Source organism: Procambarus clarkii, chromosome 55 (genome assembly GCF_040958095.1).
Source record: "Procambarus clarkii isolate CNS0578487 chromosome 55, FALCON_Pclarkii_2.0, whole genome shotgun sequence".
Taxonomy (NCBI): Eukaryota; Metazoa; Arthropoda; class Malacostraca; order Decapoda; family Cambaridae; genus Procambarus; species Procambarus clarkii.
This window is the reverse complement of record NC_091204.1, coordinates 16,932,130-16,954,720: the sequence shown is the minus strand read 5'-3', so window position 1 is coordinate 16,954,720 and position 22,591 is coordinate 16,932,130. Positions and strand designations below refer to the sequence as shown.

At 45.2% G+C, this 22,591-nt stretch overlaps 1 protein-coding gene across 1 annotated transcript in view; it reads left to right on the top strand.

Annotated features, from left to right (window-relative positions):
* The window catches only part of LOC123756226 (zwei Ig domain protein zig-8), a 109,815-nt gene extending 87,491 nt beyond the window's left edge, over positions 1 to 22,324 (top strand). Inside the window, exons 2-8 of the mRNA XM_069305513.1 lie at positions 9,343 to 9,435; positions 15,174 to 15,343; positions 15,489 to 15,611; positions 16,131 to 16,239; positions 18,274 to 18,428; positions 20,870 to 20,999; positions 21,675 to 22,324. Coding sequence (XP_069161614.1) covers positions 9,343 to 9,435; positions 15,174 to 15,343; positions 15,489 to 15,611; positions 16,131 to 16,239; positions 18,274 to 18,428; positions 20,870 to 20,999; positions 21,675 to 21,775 — 881 coding nt within the window. The 3' untranslated portion in view covers positions 21,776 to 22,324. The remainder of the gene's footprint in view (positions 1 to 9,342; positions 9,436 to 15,173; positions 15,344 to 15,488; positions 15,612 to 16,130; positions 16,240 to 18,273; positions 18,429 to 20,869; positions 21,000 to 21,674) is intronic.
* The last annotated feature ends 267 nt before the right edge of the window (positions 22,325 to 22,591 follow it).

The following is a 22,591-nucleotide window of genomic DNA, read 5'->3' as shown; positions in this document are numbered from 1 at the left end:
CACTATTTTTTTATTACTTTTATACTGTAATGAAATAATTAACGAAATCTGGAAACATGCCAGTGTATAAGGTAATGTATAATTTTACACTCTGGAGCGCCTGTAGACTGATATTAATAATTGAACCCAGAGAGTAAATATATGTATAAATGCAATACATCCTCATTCATTATCAATTGTATTTAATAGTATTCATTATAAATCCATATTGCACCACAGGATGGCTTTATTAAATAAATTGTTATAAATAATGGAACTGAAAATACCGAATTATTGGCAGAGACTTCCAGAGCATTAGCATTGGTAACGAGACGCAGTTCACTACAGCACGCTACGGAATGCCACTGAGTCAGCCAGACAGCCAGCCAACCAGTCAGCCAGCTAGCCAGCCAGCCAGTCAGCTAGCCAGCCAGCCAGCCAGCCAGTCAGCCAGCCAGTCAGCCAGTCAGCCAGCCAGCCAGTCAGTCAGTCAGTCAGCCAGCCAGCCAGCTAGGAGGGGGGGGGCGGGGGTAGTTGTCTGCAAAAATAATAAAATAAAATAAAATAATTACTTGGTATAAGAGTGTAATTTGCATCAGTATCACATCAGATACCAATAAATAGTGATAGCAGGATTACATGAGGATATTCTGACTCAATGGGACACTCTGACATCATGTGTGTGTCACAGCATCCCTGGAGATCAACACATGCTGCAGATGTCCCTCGTCTCATCACTAACACTCATCAGAGCCAGCTGTAAACACACCAGGTTCCTGTCAAGTGCCAGCGCCTGTCTAGCCAGACAGAAATCATCAAACTTTTGACGTCGTCTCCCCAGGCTCGTCCCAGCCGGGATATATGCAGCCTGTTCTCTCTAATAATCCTTTAACAACCAGCCACAACACTTTGCCATTAGCATTAAATGAGTGTTTAAGCACCGCCTCGCCATATGGTCCCACGTGACAATTAGAGGTGGTCGTTAGAGCTCTTCGCGAAGTTTGGTTGTGCTCGAGAATTCAAGATCTTGCCCAAGGAACCCTCAGACGGCTGGCTGAGGCCTCTCGTCCTCATAGGTTGCTTCTGAAGACGCTTCTCTCAAAGCCATATGTTGGCTTTGCGACATGCAAATTTATTCATCTCTGGTAAACTAAGCGTTTCTCACAGGTGGGGAATGCAGCGTCGTGTGCGGGTATGTGGGAAGTACCGCTTCGCGTGCGGGTATGTGGCTAGCGAGGCCCTCTTCCACGCCTCCTTATCCTATACACGTATAACTTCACGCTACATAAATACTGATTCATTTTTCCGGTCCTCAACCAGCGTCTGCAAGTTCACATTGCCTCTCATCAACTCCAAACGCTCAATTCGCGTCTCTCCGCCAAGTAAACTAAGGGTGAGGTAGACCATCAGAAGCAATGGAGCTGTATACCTCTGAGGTACACCGCATGGCGAGGAGAGTCGAGCGGACTGACTGCTCAGGGGAGCGAGAGACTTAATAGATGGCGTGATTAAGTTGAAACTGGACGTTGCTGGGAGGTGGTATACAGTGCGGGGCTCTGGTGACTATGTCTTGTAACACCTGGTGTGGGGGTCGTTACACCTGGTGTGGGGGTCGTTACACCTGGTGTGGGGGGTCGTTACACCTAGTGAGGGGGAGTCGTTACAACTAGTGCTACCTTCCTTACACCTGGCACAAGACTCAGTCACATGTTCAGTGTTAGTGTAGAAAACATTATTTTAATTTTTTAAGTCATTATGTTAGTCTTACGTCTAACATAATGCGTTTATGGACTGTTTATGGCTTAACTTTAGGTTAGGCCTAGATAAAACAAAGTTTCGTTTTGTTAGGCCTAGATAAAAAAAGTTTCGTTTTGTTAGGCCTAGATAAAACAAAGTTTCGTTTTGTTAGGCCTAGATAAAAAAAAGTTTCGTTTTGTTAGGCCTAGATAAAACAAAGTTTCGCTTGCATCGTATTCTGGCTACAACTTGTAGGGAATGTTCCTTACTGACAACTTAAGGCTTTTCATAATACAAAATACAAACAATTCATTTGCAACAATTATTTATGTTTTGTTTCATTGATTCCCTTCTATCCCTCCCCCTCTCCCTTTCCCCCCACTCCCCATTCCCCCCCCCCATGCCACCCCCCCTCTCCACCCCCCCCCCACCTCCTCCCCTGTTCTACCCTCAACCCCTCCCCCAAATCACTACATGTTAATCACAATGCATATATGTCAATCGCCTTCTCCTCCTCTGGACCACTTATTATTAAGTCTTGTAAGTAGTGGAGACTCAATATTGCGTGGCTAAGTGAACAAGTAATTGGTATGCTTTGGTTCTTATTATTAGGTCGCTTGGAGAGGGTCGTTTTTGGTACCTGTGTTCACTTGCAAGTGGTAACTGTGGCCACTTACCACTAGATCAAGTGCAAGGAGTAACTACAAGGAAATACAAGAAATGAAACACATTCTCAAGGAAGCAACCGGTTGTTTAATTAAATGGCACTGCAGTTGCAAAGTGACCCAAGATAATGAACGAACTTTGAAGGTTAATGTTGAACTTTTGGTTTCTAAGGTGTTATAAGAAGTAAGGAATAAATGAATGAGAGAATGTAGCCTCCTAGGAGTTGATACTGTAGCCTCCTAGGAGTTGATACTGTAGCCTCCTGGGAGTTGATACTGTAGCCTCCTAGGAGCTGATACTGTAGCCTCCTGGGAGCTGATACTGTAGTCTCCTAGGAGTTGATACTGTAGCCTCCTAGGAGTTGATACTGTAGCCTCCTAGGAGCTGATACTGTAGCCTCCTGGGAGCTGATACTGTAGCCTCCTAGGAGCTAATACTGTAGCCTCCTAGGAGCTAATAATGTAGCCTCCTAGGAGCTGATACTGTGGCCACCTAGGAGCTTATACTGTAGCCTCCTGGGAGCTGATACTGTAGCCTCTTAGGAGCTGATACTGTAGCCTCCTAGGAGCTGATACTGTAGCCTCCTGGGAGCTGATACTGTAGCCTCCTAGGAGCTAATACTGTAGCCTCCTAGGAGCTGATACTGTGGCCACCTACGAGCTTATACTGTAGCCTCCTGGGAGCTGATACTGTAGCCTCTTAGGAGCTGATACTGTAGCCTCCTAGGAGCTGATACTGTAGCCTCCTGGGAGCTGATACTGTAGCCTCCTAGGAGCTAATACTGTAGCCTCCTAGGAGCTGATACTGTGGCCACCTAGGAGCTTATACTGTAGCCTCCTGGGAGCTGATACTGTAGCCTCTTAGGAGCTAATACTGTAGCCTCCTAGGAGCTAATACTGTAGCCTCCTGGGAGCTAATACTGTAGCCTCCTGGGAGCTAATACTGTAGCCTCCTAGGAGCTGATACTGTGGCCACCTAGGAGCTTATACTGTAGCCTCCTGGGAGCTGATACTGTAGCCTCTTAGGAGCTGATACTGTGGCCACCTAGGAGCTTATACTGTAGCCTCCTGGGAGCTGATACTGTAGCCTCTTAGGAGCTAATACTGTAGCCTCCTAGGAGCTAATACTGTAGCCTCCTGGGAGCTAATACTGTAGCCTCCTGGGAGGTAATACTGTAGCCTCCTAGGAGCTGATACTGTGGCCACCTAGGAGCTTATACTGTAGCCTCCTGGGAGCTGATACTGTAGCCTCTTAGGAGCTGATACTGTGGCCACCTAGGAGCTTATACTGTAGCCTCCTGGGAGCTGATACTGTAGCCTCTTAGGAGCTGATACTGTAGCCTCTTAGGAGCTGATACTGTAGCCTCTTAGGAGCTGATACTGTAGCCTCCTAGGAGCTAATACTGTAGCCTCCTGGGAGCTAATACTGTGGCCTCCTAGGAGCTAATACTGTAACCCCCTAGCAGTTGATTTTGCAACCTCGCAGCAGCTCTCCTGTGGGGCGTTTCTGCAACTATTCTGTGGTACTTGAATGCAAACTCATAATGTGGTGCATTACATACTTCAAACTTCGTCCGCGAGGGGAAGTTTAATTCACAGACGACAGCTGATCAGAGCAGCTGATTACAACAGCTGACCACAACAGCTGACCATAGCAGTTAATCATTACAGCTAATCACTGATCACAGGTGTCCACAATGGCTGGTCATAGCACCTGTACACAGCAGCTGATCATATCAGTTAATTACAGTGGATGATTACATCACCTGACATCAACTCCTGATCCTAGAAGCTATGTCACAGCAATTCACCACAGCATGGGAACAGAGCAGCAGACCATAATCGGTGGCCACAGCAAGTTCATCACAGCAGCTGGTCAGAGCAGGTTTATCACAGCAGCTGGCCACAGCAAGGTCATCACATCAGCAGCTGACCACATTAGCTGGTTACATTGACTGTTCAAAGCAACAGACCATTCTACCATACGCTGTTACTTGTCAACATGTGTAGTCAACTAAGAAGTGTACTCAGCCAGACATAAGTACTTCCCAGTGACCGTAAGTACTTGCCAGTGACTCGGCTACACCTAAGTACTTGCCAGTGACTACACCCATGCTCGCCATGGCCTGTAACTAATCTTAACACTAGTGGTTTCTCTAGTTCCTGAGCTGGAGCAAGTAAGCTCAGAAAATTACAGAACTTTTGATGCAGTGTAGAGAAACGACAATGAACATAGTGTGTCTGATTATTTATGCTAATCCAGGTGTGTCGTGTGGAGCACCTGGCGGGTCCTTGGAGCTCGAAGCCTCACTGGTGTGGTATTCAACACCCTTTACATTGAAGGTAATGACTGGGAAGGTGTATATATATGAACTCACTACACATGCAGGTAGTGATATTAGAAGATTTAACATCAATACACTCCAGCAGTGAGTGGTGTAATACACAGTTGGGTTCCATTTGCAATGTAGATAAATATGTATGTGTGTTTGAGTGATTTTTGTGTGTTGGCTATGTGTATGAGCATAAATGTATACTGTCTGTGTGTATGTATATAAGTGTATCTGGCCTATTCGTATGTGAATGAGTGTATGCAATCTATGTAAGTAGGTCTGAGTGTTTATAGCTTACATGTATGTCCATGAATGCATGCGAGGGACAAGAATACAAGTACATACAGGCCTATACATAGAGCAATACATGTAGCGTGAAACAGTGACCCCTTAACACCCCCACCATGATAGAGGCGAGGCTGTCCGCTCGCCTCACTACCCACAGGAATTATAGCCACCAGTCACGGAAGTTTCTCCTGGGATTACATCAACAAAATTCCTGTTTACACCAGACTAGCGAAGAGGCTCTGTGGTGGAAAATTTAATTCCCATTTAAGTATTTTGGCTTTTGGCTTTATTTACCCGTCCATTAACCACACGCGCGAATACACACACTCACACACGCACACACACACACACACACACACACACACACGTTGATTGACAGTTGAGAGTTGGGGCCCAAAGAGTCAAAGCTCAACCCCCGCAAGCACAACTAGGTGAGAACACGTACACACACACACACACACACACTGTCACACTCATAAACACACGCACACACACACAAATGTTCACAGGGGCCTTCGTGGCTGAGTGGACAGCTGTTACAACCCACCCTAACAAATTTAGACTGGATACACTTGGATCATTCCTGTGATTGTTAATGCACCTCTTATTATATATATTTTTTCCTGCTGCTGTATTTAAATTGATGCATATATAGGTACAAATGTAATTATATACAAGTGTGTTATAGTATTATTATATTGTATTGTTATATTTTATTTTTTATTCTCGTGAAACTAGTGAGTTGCGTGAGTTAAAACAAGTGTGTGCGTTTGTGTGTTCTCGTCAGAGCAGCCAACCTGTGCGGTGCTTGTTGGCCCTTGTTAGTGTTGCATATATTATGATTATTTTGTGTAGTTGGTAGTTGAACATCTGCGTATGTTCCCTGAGTTGAGTCATTAACCTAAGTGTATATAATGTTTTCATTTCGATACTCCGTTTGGGTTTTAAATTAATGTACAATGTTGGTATTGTTGACCTGTGGTGGAGAGCTTGAGCCGTCTCACTGTTCAGTTAGGTTCTGTAGGGGTCACACGTATTGTGTGTGTGTGCTCTGGGTAATAGTTCCAAGTTCCAAGGACCCTAGAGCGGGTAAGCTGGGGAATGGAAGCTTGGGGCGAGGATCCGGGAAGCTTGAGCTGGGTTAAAAGTCGAAGGAGATACAGCTCGGTGGCCCAACCACTGTGGATAAGACTTGCAGCTGTGGCTTGGTGGGAGGGAAGGTTTCTTATGGTTGCTCGCTGGTGGGTCTTGCAGGAGGCCGGCCAATTCGTCGCGGGCCTGGTGGTGGTGGTGGTCTTGTTTCTAGGTAGTCGTCTTTTTCTTCTTCGTCTGTGTCTTGCTGCGCGAGGACATGGCCGTTCTGTCATTGGAGATTGAAGAGGAGGTCTTGGATGTCGTTGGTGGTGTGGCGATGGTGCTCATACTGAGATTTCCTCGTTCGAAGATTCTGAGGCATCGTCTGTAGCCGGTGGAATTGATGTCTGTTACACAGTCTGGGACAAGCACTGATGCCGTATGGTGGCAGCTGCCGCGGGAGCATTGGTGGAGTTGCTGGTAGGTGTGGACAGTACGTCGGCGAACGCGGCGGCCGAGTTGGAGATGGTAGCAGCGTTGGGGCCTGGAGAGGAAGGTGTCCCCCGTTTGTGTAGCTTGGATCTTGGGTGGTGCTGGAGTCTGAGTGGCGATCGTCTTCGAAGTTGTCCGTATGGTCGTCCGCGAAGTGGAAGTGGAGGCGGTGAAGCTGGCTTTAGAAGCCACGGTTAAGTCCAGCACTCCTTACATTTTCAAAGACAAATTTTCCATGCTTTGCCAAGGAAATTTTTTCCCCACTTCAAGACCCCGGACCAACACAGTGACAGTAGGAGCAAGAACATAGGCATTTAATGGCCCATTATTATCCATTAGGCCATTCATCCTCTTATTCATCTCAATCACGTCCTGTACCACCTCACCGCAAACGAATATAAGCCTTGTCAAAGCATGGACAATTTGTCTTTGAAAATGTAAGGAGTGCCTTGCGAATCGCATCCCTTGGCGTCAGACCATAATAGATTGTGAAAATGAACTTTGGAGAGTTAATTTGTCAACTTCCCTCGACAGTGAAGAAAATATAAGAAATATTGAGAAGATTCGTGTTAGAATCATTAATCATACCGTTTCGGTCATATTCAAAAACATATGTTTACAAAAAGGACTGCTACCAGAATATACTAAATAGGTACCTGGGAGTTAGAGAACTGCTTCCTGGGGATGTGTGTGTGTGTGTGTGTGTTAGAGAGGAACATGTGTAGCAAACATAATAGAGGAAAAATAGATTGGTTAGAAAGGCGGGACCCAAGAACTAATAAATCGATTCTGCTGACACAAATAGTAAATACAAGCTCACGCACACACTCACACGTTCACACACACACACACACACACACACACACACACACACACACACACACACTCGCACGTTCACGCACACACACACACACACTCGCACGTTCACACACACACACACACACACACACACACACACACACACACACACACACACACACACACACACACACACACACACACACACACACACACACTCGCACGTTCACACACACACACACACACACACACACACACACACACACACTCGCACGTTCACACACACACACACACACACACACACACACACACACACACACACACACACACACACACACACACACACACACTCGCACGTTCACACACACACACACACACACACACACACACACACACACACACACACACACACACACACACACACACACACACTCGCACGTTCACACACACACACACACACACACACACACACACACACTCGCACGTTCACACACACACACACACACACACACACACACACACACACACTCGCACGTTCACACACACACACACACACACACACACACACACACACACACACACACACACTCGCACGTTCACGCACGCTGTCACACACAAACATGGTCAAGGGAGGAAAGGTGAGACATAAATAACCCTGTGCTCACGACACTTTCGCGTGACGGGGGAGCCTAGACACCAGGCCCCGTCTTTTTTTACATAATGGACGGGAAATTACGTTAAATTACTTGACCAAAATACGGTAAACATTTCTTCTCTGAATAAATAATAAACACAAGAGCGAATTTGTAATGAAAGAAGGTTTAACTCGCTCTTTTATTGAACGTGACATGACGTTGAAGGATTTTTTATGGAAGGCACGACCCGAGTGGAAATATATGCATATATAATATATATAATATATATGAGTTTATACAGAGCTAAGTGTTTGAAGGGAAGGGGAACTCAACGTAATATATACGATGCTGTAAGGGATGAATATACGTCACTTAACGACGTTACGTACCATCAAATATACAACGTTTGCCGTTATTGATAAACGTCGGATTTTGCGTTACAAAACAGTTGCTGCGCCAAACTTGATGCATTACTCATGAGTTGCCTGAGAATGGGTTTAGTACAGACACTTTCAGATTGATTAATTTGAGTATTTACAAGGAAAAACAATGTTGTGTTTTGGTACTATTCCTTACCTGGGGCGCTGCAGGTGTGTACAGGTGTACTACAGGTGTGTTAACCCTTCGTTATCATCTCGTTAACCCTCGTTAACCATCGTTAACCCTTGTCGACCCCCTTATAAGGTCTCACCCGACTTGTTCTCCATGATGAAGCAAGATAGCGTTGGTAATGGGTGTGGCCCCGTGGGTAATGGGTGAGGCTCCGTGGGTAATGGGTGTGGCTCCGTGGGTAATGGGTGAGGCTCCGTGGGTAATGGGTGAGGCTCCGTGGGTAATGGGTGTGGCTCCGTAGGTAATGGGTGTGGCTCCGTGGGTAATGGGTGTGGCTCCGTGGGTAATGGGTGTGGCTCCGTGGGTAATGGGTGTGGCTCCGTGGGTAATGGGTGTGGCTCCGTGGGTAATGGGTGGGGCCCCGTGGGTAATGGGCGTGGCTCCGTGGGTAATGGGTGTGGCTCCGTGGGTAATGGGTGTGGCTCCGTGGGTAATGGGTGTGGCTCCGTGGGTAATGGGTGTGGCTCCGTGGGTAATGGGTGTGGCTCCGTGGGTAATGGGTGTGGCTCCGTGGGTAATGGGTGAGGCTCCGTGGGTAATGGGTGTGGCCCCGTGGGTAATGGGTGAGGCTCCGTGGGTAATGGGTGTGGCTCCGTGGGTAATGGGTGTGGCTCCGTGGGTAATGGGTGTGGCTCCGTGGGTAATGGGTGTGGCTCCGTGGGTAATGGGTGTGGCTCCGTGGGTAATGGGTGTGGCTCCATGTGTAACAGGTGTACCTCTGTGTTGCAGGTGTGGGGGCCGACTGGAACAAGGAGTGGACCAAGGGAGAGAAGGAGACAGAGGAAGACTCCGCCGACCTCCATAGATTCGCCATTGAGCACGGTAGGTGTTGTTGTAGTTGTATTAATTGTTGTAGTTTTTGTAGTTGTTGTAGTTGTTTACCTAACAGTGACTTACAGGGGTGAAGATAACTTCTATGACCTCTACTTTCAGTGCCTTTGTATGCGGTACGAGTATTTCCTTAGTTATATCTATTCTTCTCATTTGTGTTTTCACCTTCTATGTCCTCTGGTCCTGTTTTTTTTCTCTCAATCTACGGAGGCTGTCTTTGTGCACCTTGTCTATTCCCGCTTAGTATCTTGTATGTTGCAATCATAGCCTCTCTGTTTCATCCCTCTGGCTGGGTTACGGGACTGTAGGGGGAGGTAGCCATGTTGCTTGTAGGTTGAGATGTTTGTGATGTTGCTGGAGGTTTATTGGTGTTGTTGACAAGAGGTGTTGACATGTTGGTGTTGTGTTTTTTTTGGTTGGTTGTGTTTGGTTTGTGCTGTGTGGAGGTTTTGGTGTAGTTGGTGGTGGCTGTTGTTTCCTGTGTGACGAAGACTGGTTAGTGTGTTGTTTGTGGCTGGTGTTGAGGTACTGCCACCAAGACATAACTTGTAGCTTAAGTGATGTCCTCCTCCCCTCACACGAGAGAGAGAGTTCTCTCTCCCTCACACGAGAGAGAGAATTCTCCCTTCACACAAGAGAGAGAGCTCTCTCCCTCACACGAAAGAGAGAGAGAGTTCTCTCCCTCACACGAGAGAGAGAGAGAGAGAGAGAGTTCTGCCTCTCACAACCTCACAAAAACGTTCGCGTGAGGGCGTCCACACACGGGGTAACCTCTCACATCTCCAGAGAGTGAATCAAAACATTGACCTGAATCGTTGTGAATTCTGTTCCGAGAGTTTGTTTATAGCCGAGCGAAACATCCTGCATCTGTCTGCCCGCTTCTGTCATTTGCTCCAGCTTCTGTATACCAAGTCCTCAACCGGAAGACCAAACACACAGGGAGATCAAATGAGATTCTGCTGCCATAGATTCTCTCTTAAAATTTCAGAATACGGTGGTGGAAAGTTAGTGAGAAAGATGAGAAAAGAGGGAGACACCAGAAATATAATGTATGAGAAGATGTGAAGTTCAGAAGAGCGCAAGAACGCCAAGATCTTCATCCTGCAGCATCAGTTAGCATCTTGTGAGACTCGCAGAGGGAATCTCCAGCAATAAAGAGCACACAGAGTTGCATCACACAAGCGCCATCCTCCCAAATTATCAGTGAGACGCAACCGGGTAATTCATAATTCACGGGAATCCAAACTTGAGACTTATTAAGTGGCTTGTGGTACGAAATGGTTAAAAACGATGGAGACAAACTTAAGGTACGCTTGAAGCTTTGGTTGTGATTGTTTTTAATTATTTTTAACAAATGAGTTGTTTTCGAATATTTGTTATATGATATGGGATAATTTACGATAAGTAACAGCATGACTTAAGAGCAGTAAGAGCATGACTTAAGAGCAGTAAGAGCATAACTTACGGTCAGAAAGTTAGGGAATCAATGTTTTATTCGAGTTCCACAAGAACTTGGTAATGATTGTGTAAGATGCGGGTTAATTGTCTATTTAACCTGCTCCAGATTCCAACCAGCTTCCATCCAAAGACACCACCACCACCACCCCAGACACTACCAACACAGACACCCTCCCACAGACGCCCCCTCCCACAGACGCACCCTCCCACAGACACACCCCCTCCCATAGTACACACGACACATCCAAGGACACATCCTCCACCTTCACAAACAAAGACACAGGCAGTAAACACAGCCCAGCCCGTTGTTTACTGACCAGCCAAGAATTACACTTCAGTCCTGAACATAGCTCAAAACAGGATCAACCTCTGTATATACACAGTGAGGAGCGGCGCACGTCTACCGACCGTGTTTATCCTTGTTCGGTGTAGGGCTTAAGGTCTATCAACCGCGTGAGGGTTATTAAATAAGTGTCTCTGCGTGTCTAAGTGTGTTTTAGATTCATACCGGAGGCGTGTTTCTTAAGAGGGCATATTCTTTAAAGAATCCCAAGCCTCCCTAAACGCGCACTTAAACACACACACACACACACACACAAGCACACATACCCCACTCACACATACATGGAGAAAACCTGTCATTACCACACTGAAAAATCTGATTTCGAATTAAGCGGAACACAAAACTTTACACTGATATTTTCGTGAAGTGGTTCATAAACAGGAGGGTTTGGTGGGTGCATGGGATGGACTTTAGCCTTTGTTTATAAGGCTGAGCCTGAATGCTGGTTCGAATCCCGATAATTTTCTCACACGAGAGTTAAAAAAAAGTGAATTAGAATCACACGTGAAAAACTAAAATTTCAGCAATATTATTAATTATAAAAATAATATTTGTAATTATAAAACATTATTACACCAACGACCCCACTGAATGGTTTAATTAACTCAGTGCTAAATTTTTGTAAAGTGATGGAGTGAACGTGGGGCCATGAGTTACGGCAAGGGGCCATGAGTTACGGTTACGGGGCCATGAGTTACGGCAGGGGGCCATGAGTTACGGCAGGGGCCATGAGTTACGGCAGGGGCCATGAGTTACGGCATAGGGGCCATGAGTTACGGCAGGGGGCCATGAGTTACGGCAGGGGCCATGAGTTACGGTAGGGACCATGAGTTACGGTAGGGGACCATGAGTTACGGCAGGGGGCCATGAGTTACGGCAGGGGGCCATGAGTTACGGCAGGGGGCCATGAGTTACGGCAGGGGGGCCATGAGTTACGGCAGGGGGCCATGAGTTACGGCAGGGGGGCCATGAGTTACGGCAGGGGACCATGAGTTACGGCAGGGACCATGAGTTACGGCAGGGGGGCCATGAGTTACGGCAGGGACCATGAGTTACGGATGGGGGCCATGAGTTACGGCAGGGGGCCATGAGTTACGGCAGGGGGCCATGAGTTACTGTATGAAGCCACGAGTTGAAGTAGGAACCAGGAGTGACGCTAGGAGCCAGGAGTGACGCTAGGAGTGACGCTGGGAGCCAGGAGTAACGCTAAGAGTCAGGAGTGATGCTGGGAGCCAGGAGTGACGCTAGGAGTGACGCTGGTAGCCAGGAGTGACGCTAGGAGTAACGCTGGGAGCCAGGAGTGACGCTAGGAGTGATGCTGGGAGCCAGGAGTGACGCTGGGAGCCACGAGTGACGCTAGGAGTGACGCTGGGAACCAGGAGTGACGCTAAGAGCCAGGAGTGATGCTAGGAGCTAGGAGTGACGTTGGGAGTGACGCTGGGAGCCAGGAGTGACGTTGGGAGTGACGCTGGGAGCCAGGAGTGACGCTAGGAGCCACGAGTGACGTTGGGAGTGACGCTAAGAGCCAGGAGTGATGCTAGGAGCTAGGAGTGACGCTGGGAGTGACGCTGGGAGCCAGGAGTGACGCTAGGAGCCAGGAGTGACGCTAGCAACGTTGAGTAAGACCGCAGAGATAAAACCATTCCCCAACCCTCAGCTTCTAGTCATGCATCTTGTTAACGAGTTTGTTTACAAAGATGACTCGTGTAAACACCCCGAGAGAGAGGGGGGAGGGTAGGGGGGTGGAGGTGAGGTGCTGAGAGGTCTCGAGGGAAGATGAGGGAGTGAGGTAGGGATGATGAGGGATATGGCGAGGAGTTAGGATGACGTGGGTTTGTCACTGGGTGAAGAAGTGGATGATTGAGACTAGGGGAGCAGGGATGGAAGTAGAGGATGGGCTGGTGGATAGGTGGGAGTGAGAGGGATTGGGGAGAGGGAGGCAGGGATTGGTCTGTGATTTGCTAGACTGTGATCTGATCCCAAAAAGTGGGCCCCCCTAGGTACACAAACTTTTATGTGAACTGCAAAGTCTCCCCTTGATGTATTTAGGATGTAATAGAAAATGGGGGGTATTTTCAACATATCATTTTGGGCTTCTATTATTCTCAAGATTTTAAAAGCCTCCAGAATCGTGATAACATGTCAAGTATGAGAGAGAGACAGTTATAGCTGCTCTCGATAGCGTATGCAGTTGTCTGGATGTGATGTTTAGCTGTGGCTATTGTGAGCTAAATAAAAAAAGATATCATCATATTCCATTTCTTTTAATGTTTCTGAATGTTAATTTAGATCTGTTTCTTGGAGGTAAGATTCACGGGTCGTATTTGAGTTCAGTAATGTTTATATTGCTTCCTTGGTCTGTATTGCCCATTAACTCCTTGTTCTCTCTTAACAATTCAGTCATTTACATTAGTTTTCTCTCAAAATATTCTTCCGACACTGGTTATCTCATCTACAAGGTCGTTATCTATCAGCCTCCTCAGTTTATCATCTAAGACATACTGTATTGTTTCCTTAGCAATTGCAACTCAACTTCCTGTTGAATTTTTCTGGTTTGCCATTTGCAACTTTTTATACCACAGAATCAGTTGCCATCGTCGTCTGGCCGGCGATTGCCAGTTTACTGAGCCCTTACCTGTACCCTTACCTGTGCAATATCCAGAGAGCGAGCGGGTTCCTGTTGAACCTTTAACATCCTCAACAGTCTCATTGATCCTTGCCTGGCTAACTATGGTTGCAAGGCCTATTAACGTCCGTAGAGTTATTAGGCTTACCACAATAGCTTACTAACCAGCGGTTCAATAGTTCGAGCCCGGTTCAATAGCATCATGGTATATTTAGATCATGTTAGTTATCTTTCAAATTTCCATAAGAACATAAGAATTAGAAAATTCTAATTGTTATCTTATTGATATCTCCTATTTTTATCTTATTGATATCTCCTATTGTTATCTTATTGATATATCATATTGTTATCTTATTGATATCTCCTATTGTTATCTTATTGATATCTCCTATTGTTATCTCCTATTGATGCCTTCGCTGCTTTATGCATTGCTCAAAAAAGCGAATTTATTTGTTTTTCCACTAAATATATAATGTCAAATAGGTCCATATAAGTTTTTTTATATAGCTTTATATGTTATGATTATATTGCTCTGTGTTTCCATATTAATGGCTTTGTTCTATTTGATAAAGAAATAATGCATTTTACACGTTTAGTAAAGTTAGCCAATTATAAATGATTAACCACTTTTTTTATTTAATTTTCATGAGTTGATTTAAGTGCAAATGTTAATGGATGACAACTAATGCCATTACTGCTACTGTTCCCATTAATGCTACTGTTCCCATTACTGTTACTGTTACCATTACTGTTGCCTTTACTGTTAATGTTAAATACTACTGTTGTTAGTATTAGTCCTACTTCTCTAACTATCACAAGTCCCAGAGATAGTAAAAGTATTGTTACTCCTGGTATTATTACGTGAGAAAAGGAATTTAGTTTGATCTCTATAAATGCATATATCCAACCACGACAGTTTTGAGAATCTGTCCGCGGATGACTGTGGAGCAGAAGTCGCCGCTCTTCAGTTCTGTTATTCCTCTAGCTGTAATAGTGTGATAGATAGATAATAGATAAATAATAGATGGAAGGTAGTGAAAGTACTGCCCACTCACCTTCCTTGTAACTGGGCAGTGCCAACCTTCCTTGTAACTGGCCAGTGCCAACCTTCCTTGTAACTGAGCAATGCCAACCTTCCTTGTAACTGGGCAGTGCCAACCTTCCTTGTAACTGAGCAGTGCCAACCTTCCTTGTAACTGGGCAGTGCCAACCTTCCTTGTAACTGAGCAGTGCCAACCTTCCTTGTAACTGAGCAGTGCCAACCTTCCTTGTAACTGAACAGTGCCAACCTTCCTCTTACAGGTTTATGGACTCCTGACCCACGTGTGTTGCTGGGCCCCTACGAGGAAGAAGCACCCAGAAGGCTAACCAACGCCCGCTTCCTGACCGCTAACAACACCATAACTACCGTCCAGGTCGGTGCCAACGCGGCACTCCGGTGTCAAATCAACGATGTTGCTGAACACGAGACGGTGAGTGGCTGGTGTCAAGCGTGTCACGTACACCTCATGTGACACTTGAAGCATTGTTTTTAATGCCTTACGATGATACATAGAGTAGGAGGGGGTACCCGGCGGTGCCCGGGATAGTAGCTAGACTAAGAGTGTCGTCTCTCAGGTGTCGTGGATCAGACGACGCGATCATCACCTCATCACTCTTGGAAGTCAGACCTACAGCAACGATGATCGCTTCCACGTCTCTCATTCCCCGCCTTTCAAGGTCACCCCGGGCAAGGGCAAGGTGGGCAGGGGGTAGGGCATGGTGGACAGGGGGTATGGCATGGTGGACAGGGGGTATGGCATGGTGGGCAGGGGGTAGGGCATGGTGGGCAGGGGGTATGGCATGGTGGGCAGGGGGTAGGGCATGGTGGGCAGGGGGTATGGCATGGTGGGCAGGGGGTAGGGCATGGTGGGCAGGGGGTATGGCATGGTGGGCAGGGGGAAGGGCAAGGGTGGGGGTGAAGGTAGGGGAAGTAAGGGTAAAAGTAGATCAAGTTGGGGAGGAAAAAATAATCCAACATGATAATTTGATGCATTGATGATTTGATATTGATATAGATGATTTAAATAATATTCTAATCATTTTCTCTTATCTCACAACATCCTCTCCACACACACACACACACACACACACACACGCACGCACACACACACACACACACACACACACACACACACACACGCGCGCACACACACACACACACACACACACACACACACACACACACACACACACACACACACACACACACACACACAGGAGTGGACACTACACATCAAGTACGCCCAGACAAGGGACTCGGGTCTCTACGAGTGTCAGCTGTCCGCCCACCCGCCCATGGGTATACTGGCCAACCTCATGGTTATACGTGAGTATGATGGGTATACTCGCCACCCTTGTGAGTATTGGTAGCATTGGAGGTATACAACGTACTAATGTGAAACTGCCATTGCATTCCATTGCTAAGATAATATATAAAACAGTGTCTGGTTAGAGACAGAGGCCCAGAGTAGTAATTCCTCTCTGGACCGCCACACTAAGGCGCAGAAACAGGATATTACCAACACTTTGGTCTTTTGGCAGTGTCAATGAACCTGAAACTCGGCTCATTAAGAAGCCTGAGGCTTTTCTCAAAGGGGGTCAACGGTCTAAGAGGCTATGGAAACAAATGTGTTGACCTATATGACCCAGTTCCCTACACTTGTTGAATTTGCCTGTTTCCATACAAGGGTCTAGGTCTAGTTTAATACGGAGGATGACTTGGAGTAGAAGTTTGTCAGTTTGCAGATATATATATGCTGGAACATGGACTCCCCCTGCACGGGGGAGTCCCCCTCACGGGTGTGAGTTGGGATCACCTCTTGTAATGATTCTTCAGCACCTAGCAAGGGCCGTTCAATCCGCGATTGAGCGCACCAAGATGAACTATTTCTGCTGTTATCGGGGCTGGTTTGGATTCTGCGGTTACAGGAGCATACTACTGATTGAAGGTTTCATTGAAGGTGTGATTGTACATCCCTGTCGAGTCTAGGAGGTGCTCTGGTAGGACGTCTTTTGTACAGTCATTAGATGCAGCGGATGATACGAAGACCTTTGAAGGAATCTTGAAGGCTGTGTGGATTAACAGAGTTACAGCACCACTCCCGTGCCAGGTAAGTCCACTACGGGCTCACCATAGCCCGTGCTGCTTGCAACTTTTATTCAGAGTACCTGAATCTAAAACAACAGCTGTGCGGACACCAAGGTCACCTAATTTGACAGGAAGAGTCGCTTCTTGTGAATCATAGAGAGGAAAGTTGAGGAATTCCTTTAGTATGATGGTCAAAAAGGTGTCATACCCACTTAGTTTGGGGGAGGAGGGGGGGATGGAAACCCTCTGACACCCTTTAAGAGTTGTGGTAATGCTTTCATTGACCAACCAAGCAAATCCTTGCCCAAACGTATTGGTCAACATCAACATAGTGTTAAGTATGGGCAGGAATCAAAATTAATGTTCATTCATTTGCATGATTTTGACCATCTGGTGTGTTGGACTAATTTAAACATCTGCCTTTAGCAGATTTTTTTATTGAGATAAGTATAATTAAAACTAACCTAATTAGATATAGTGATAATGCGTTAAATAAGTGCCTTGGTGTGTGGGAAATTTATAAAAACAAATTGTAAAAAAAAAATCCCTTCCAAGATTCTTGATAATAGTGACACTTAACTTAAGTGAGTCACTTCCATTTCCACGTCTCTAGGTTGATAATAACTGTCCTTTTAATTTCTTTTTATATGCCTTATTTTCCTTTAAAAATGCTTCACTGTGGCATTCCTGTATTACATCATCAGTTTCCCGCATCAATATAAAGAAATATGTTTTGGTAATTTAATGTTGGCCTTTTGTTAAATAATTTAATGTTGGCCTTTTGTTAAAATTGGAATTCTTCTAATAATTGATATTTAAATGAATTTTGTGTAGTGAGTTATTGTGTGGTTTTCGTAAACCAGATGACACCACCATTTCTTTTGTCGTCTCTGCATCTTCTTTTTTATCAGGGTTGTGTCTGTCTGTCTGACAACCTCTTTTCGTGAATAATAAATCGCATTTAGACGATTTATCGCATTTTGGACGATCTGCTACAGGTTGCTTCCTGGGGATGTATGTGTGTGTGTGTGTGTTTTTGCGTGTGTCAGAGAGAAATATATGTTTCTCTCTGACACACGAAACATATATTTCGTGTGTCATCGCGTATCAAAAATATATATTTCATAGAATGATATATATGTTATTTGAGAAATATGTGATGGATTAAAAATAGTGAAACTAAAGCTATTGACAACAGAGAGAAAGAGAGAGAGAGAGAGAGAGAGAGAGAGAGAGACAGAGAACACATTAAAAACAAAGACTCCTCCACAGAGGCAGTGTCAGAGATAACAGGGGGAGGTGACCTCTACGCCCAGGAGGGCAGCGACGTGACCCTCCTATGTCGGCTCAGGAACTACACGGAGCCACCAACCTATGTGTTCTGGTATCATGCAGACCAGATGATCAACTACGACGCCGACAGGCAGGTGAGTTCTTGGGGGGAGGGGGTGACCTTTTGTGACCTTGTGTGGTCTTGTGTGACCTAGTGTGGTCTTGTGGGATCTTGTGTGGTCTTGTGTGGTCTTGTGGGATCTTGTGTGGTCTTGTGTGACCTAGTGTGGTCTTGTGGGATCTTGTGTGGTCTTGTGTGACCTAGTGTGGTCTTGTGGGATCTTGTGTGGTCTTGTGTGGTCTTGTCACCTCGTGTGACCTTGTGTGACCTTGTGTGGTCTTGTGTGACCTAGTGTGGTCTTGTGGGATCTTGTGTGGTCTTGTGTGGTCTTGTCACCTCGTGTGACCCTGTGGCGTTTAGTTAGGATGTTTCTTTCCGTTACTCAATTCTGCGGTAAATTCTCTTTATTTAGTAATAATGACTATAAATTTATACTCGTTAAATAGCTGGAATAAAGAAAATCTTTATTTAAGGAAATAATAATTCTCCTCCACGGTAAGTAGGAACGGTACTGGGAGTTAGAGAACACGGTGAAGTGGGTGTTAGAGAACACGGTGTAGTGGGTGTTAGAGAACATGGTGTAGTGGGTGTTAGAGAACACGGTGAAGTGGGTGTTAGTGAACACGGTGTAGTGGGTGTTAGAGAACACGGTGAAGTGGGTGTTAGAGAACACGGTGAAGTGGGTGTTAGAGAACACGGTGAAGTGGGTGTTATAACAGGAGACACAGTAACTGTGACGGAAGCAACACCGACTGTGAGATTGGAGCAACAATTACTGCAACATGAGAGAGAGACCAATCACAAGAGAGTTGCAGACATGTGAAGGGTCAAGCCATGGAACGAGAGACGAGGGAGATTTGCCAGTCTAACCGAATCATATATATAACCTGCATTTATGAGGTCGTTCTGTTTCTGATTCGAGGTGATGGCCCCCCATAATGTGGTCATGTCAGTGGTTATGATTGGAGTACCTTGTAGGTAAGTGTGGCCCTTACTTTGTTAATGTTTTGAGGGATCTGAGGTGCCAAAGGATGGGGGAAAAGGGGCTATGTATTGCAAGGGATGTTGTGGTATTGTTCTAAATCTTTTCTGGGCACTGTTGTCCGCTGTCTCTCTGTCTCTGTCTCTGTCTCTGTCTGTCTGTCTGTCTCTCTCTCTCTCTCTCTCTCTCTCTCTCTCTCTCTCTCTCTCTCTCTCTCTCTCTCTCTCTCTCTCTCTCTCTCTCTCTCTCTCTCTCTCTCTCAAGCCTAAAGACTTCCCTCATCCTGATATTTATCTCACTCGTATCTTCCTACTCCAAAAACCTTTCCTCACCGCAATATTCCACATCTTTCAGCTAATCCTCGCTACCAGTCTCCCTCTCTCCATTATTCTTTATCTCACCACCTAGCTATCATTCTTTGTCATATATTCCAATGTACTAATTTTACCTTGCCTTTAACTGTTCTTTATTCATGGCTTCCCTCCTACCCAGCATCCTCCTCCCTCTATTGATATTAAAATCTTAGAAGATTTACCTCTCCTTTTTCCCCTTCTTTGCTCCTAATCCTTCCCCTACGCCCCCTATTTCGTTCACTAACCATAATATTGGTGACATTTTCATTCTAATTTCATTCATGAGGCTTCGTTAAATCACTGTTACCATTAATTAAAATTGGTGTGTGGCCCAATCCACATTCCTCGTCTCACGTGACGGTGATTGGGTCACGAATCTTTACTACATTTAGTTTTACACACAGCAATCACAATAGCGTGATGTATCAAATGAACAAATCCACAAGGGCCGTGCCAAGGATTCGAACGTACGTCCGAAAGCATCCCAGACGCTGCCTTAATCGACTGAGCTACGACATGGTATAAGAATTTCTGGTTGCAATTCTTCTACCATGTCGTAGCTCAGTCGATTAAGACAGCGTCTGGGATGCTCTCGGACGCAGGTTCGAATCCTTCTCACGGCCCTTGAGGATTTGAACATTTAGCTTTTTTCCTCCTGGAATGGAAGTTAAAAAGCTAGCTCACCTAGGCTAATTTTAACGTTACATCAGCTTCATGTTAAATGCATTACTTTGAAGGTATCAACAGTTTCGGAGCCAGATGGCTGGTAAATACAGGTTAATTATACTGTATAGATTAAGCTAATTGGTTATCATTGGCAAATAAATTACAGCTCAAATTTAGCCTGTTTTAATTTTTTTAACTTATATTTTCATTAAAATTTTTTGCAGTCACATTTTTTTTACCGCAATTCATCAAATAAAGTTAACTGTACCTCACAGCAGCGGTCCTGATAAGAGGATTTACAATACTGTTTTGCGTTGGTGTATGGGTTTTGTTGCTGTGTTGCGTTGGTGTATAGTTGTGTTGCTGTGTTGCGTTGGTGTATAGTTGTGTTGCAGTGTTGCGTTGGTGTATAGTTGTGTTGCTGTGTTGCGTTGGTGTATAGTTGTGTTGCGTTAACATGTGGTTGTTTTGCAGGTTAGTGTTGTGAGTCGTGGAGGAGAGAGTGAACTGAGACTGGCTAAAGTCTCCCTCGCGGCCTCTGGAAACTACACATGCGTTCCTGCTAACGCCAGACCTTCCTCTATAACCCTCCATGTTATCACAGGTGATCACAGGTTCCTCTATGTTATCCTTCCTCCATGTTATCACAGGTGAGACCTTCCTCCTCCTCCAAAACCCTCCACGGTATATCGGATTAATCACCGGAGAATATTGTTGCATGTTGCAATTGTTATCCAACCTTTGAAGAGCATCATAGCGTTATGAATACTCTGTGTTGCCATTCATCATATCTCTCCCACTCCCAGGCTCCCTCCCACACGCCTACTCTCCCATAGTAATACATCTTCCTTCTCATACTCCTGAAGGGGACTGTTTCCTCCTTCTTCATCATGGAGACAATGAGGAAGTACTGTTGGAGTATACATACTCCAACCTACAGCATGAATACTATATTCCTTCAGCCAATAATATACAAACAGTATCCCTTCATCCATATACATATATATTATATAGTGCACTTATAAGGTTCTCTATATCAAATTTCACTACTTTCATTTCAATTGCATTCTCAACCAAACTAAAATAATTAAATTCCACTAAAACGAAGCCTTTCCAATTAGACAATTCGTTATATGAAGCTAAAATTAGATCAAATCTCTGTAATTGGACATTTATCCCCAGGTGAAGCCTGTCATAAATGCATGACAGGTGAAGCCTGTCAAATATGCATGACAGGTAATGACTGTTTGATGAATAAGTTATGATTGTTTCCTGACAGGTGAGGCACCGGCAGCCATGCAGCGGGCAGCGGCACCTCCCCTACACAGCGCTTACACCGTGGCACTGGCTGCTGGCACTATTGTTATACTGAGTTTGTGAATCTATAGGTGGTGCCAGAAGGTGCCAAATGGTGTCAAGTAATACCACGTGACACCAGGCAGTGACGGGGAGTGGTGATGGTGGTGGTTTTGGTGGTGGTTGCAAGTATTGTTAGGTGGTTATTGGCCGTAATATGCATTGCCATATTGCACAAAGTAATGCCCCTTATGGTGCCAGATAAGGCCTAATGGTAGCATTGATTGTAAACAGCTGACAATTAAGACAGTACCAAGATGTGGTAGATTGTAAAATACGGCGCCAAAGTGGTAACAGACATCAAGACCGATTGTGCCAATTAGCAAACAATTATTCCAATTAGCCTGAAACTGTACCAGGTGACGTCAGAGGGTCAAGTGAAGTCTTAGGCAAAGCAATATGATATCAAGTGACTGCACTCAGTGGAAGGAGCTCAAAGTATACATGTGATTCATGGTGTACAAATTCCCAGGTGTACAGGACAAGTTATACAGGTGAACAGGTGTATAGGGGTTAATTAATTGCACTGTATGAAAACAAGTATATCAGTTCAGGTGTGTGGGATTGTATGTGTTCATATATATATATATAAATATATATATATATATATATATATATATATATATATATATATATATATATATATATATATAATGTATATATGGCAGCTGTGCCAAAAGATATATATACCTGTGCACTAGAAGAGTTGAGCAATAGCAAAGGTATCCAGAACAGGTGCTCAAGACGAGGGTGTTGTAGAAACGCGATATAGGACAAATGTGCTTCATGATATATTAAGGCATCAGTGCAAAATGATTGTGTGCGACATAGATTTTATTT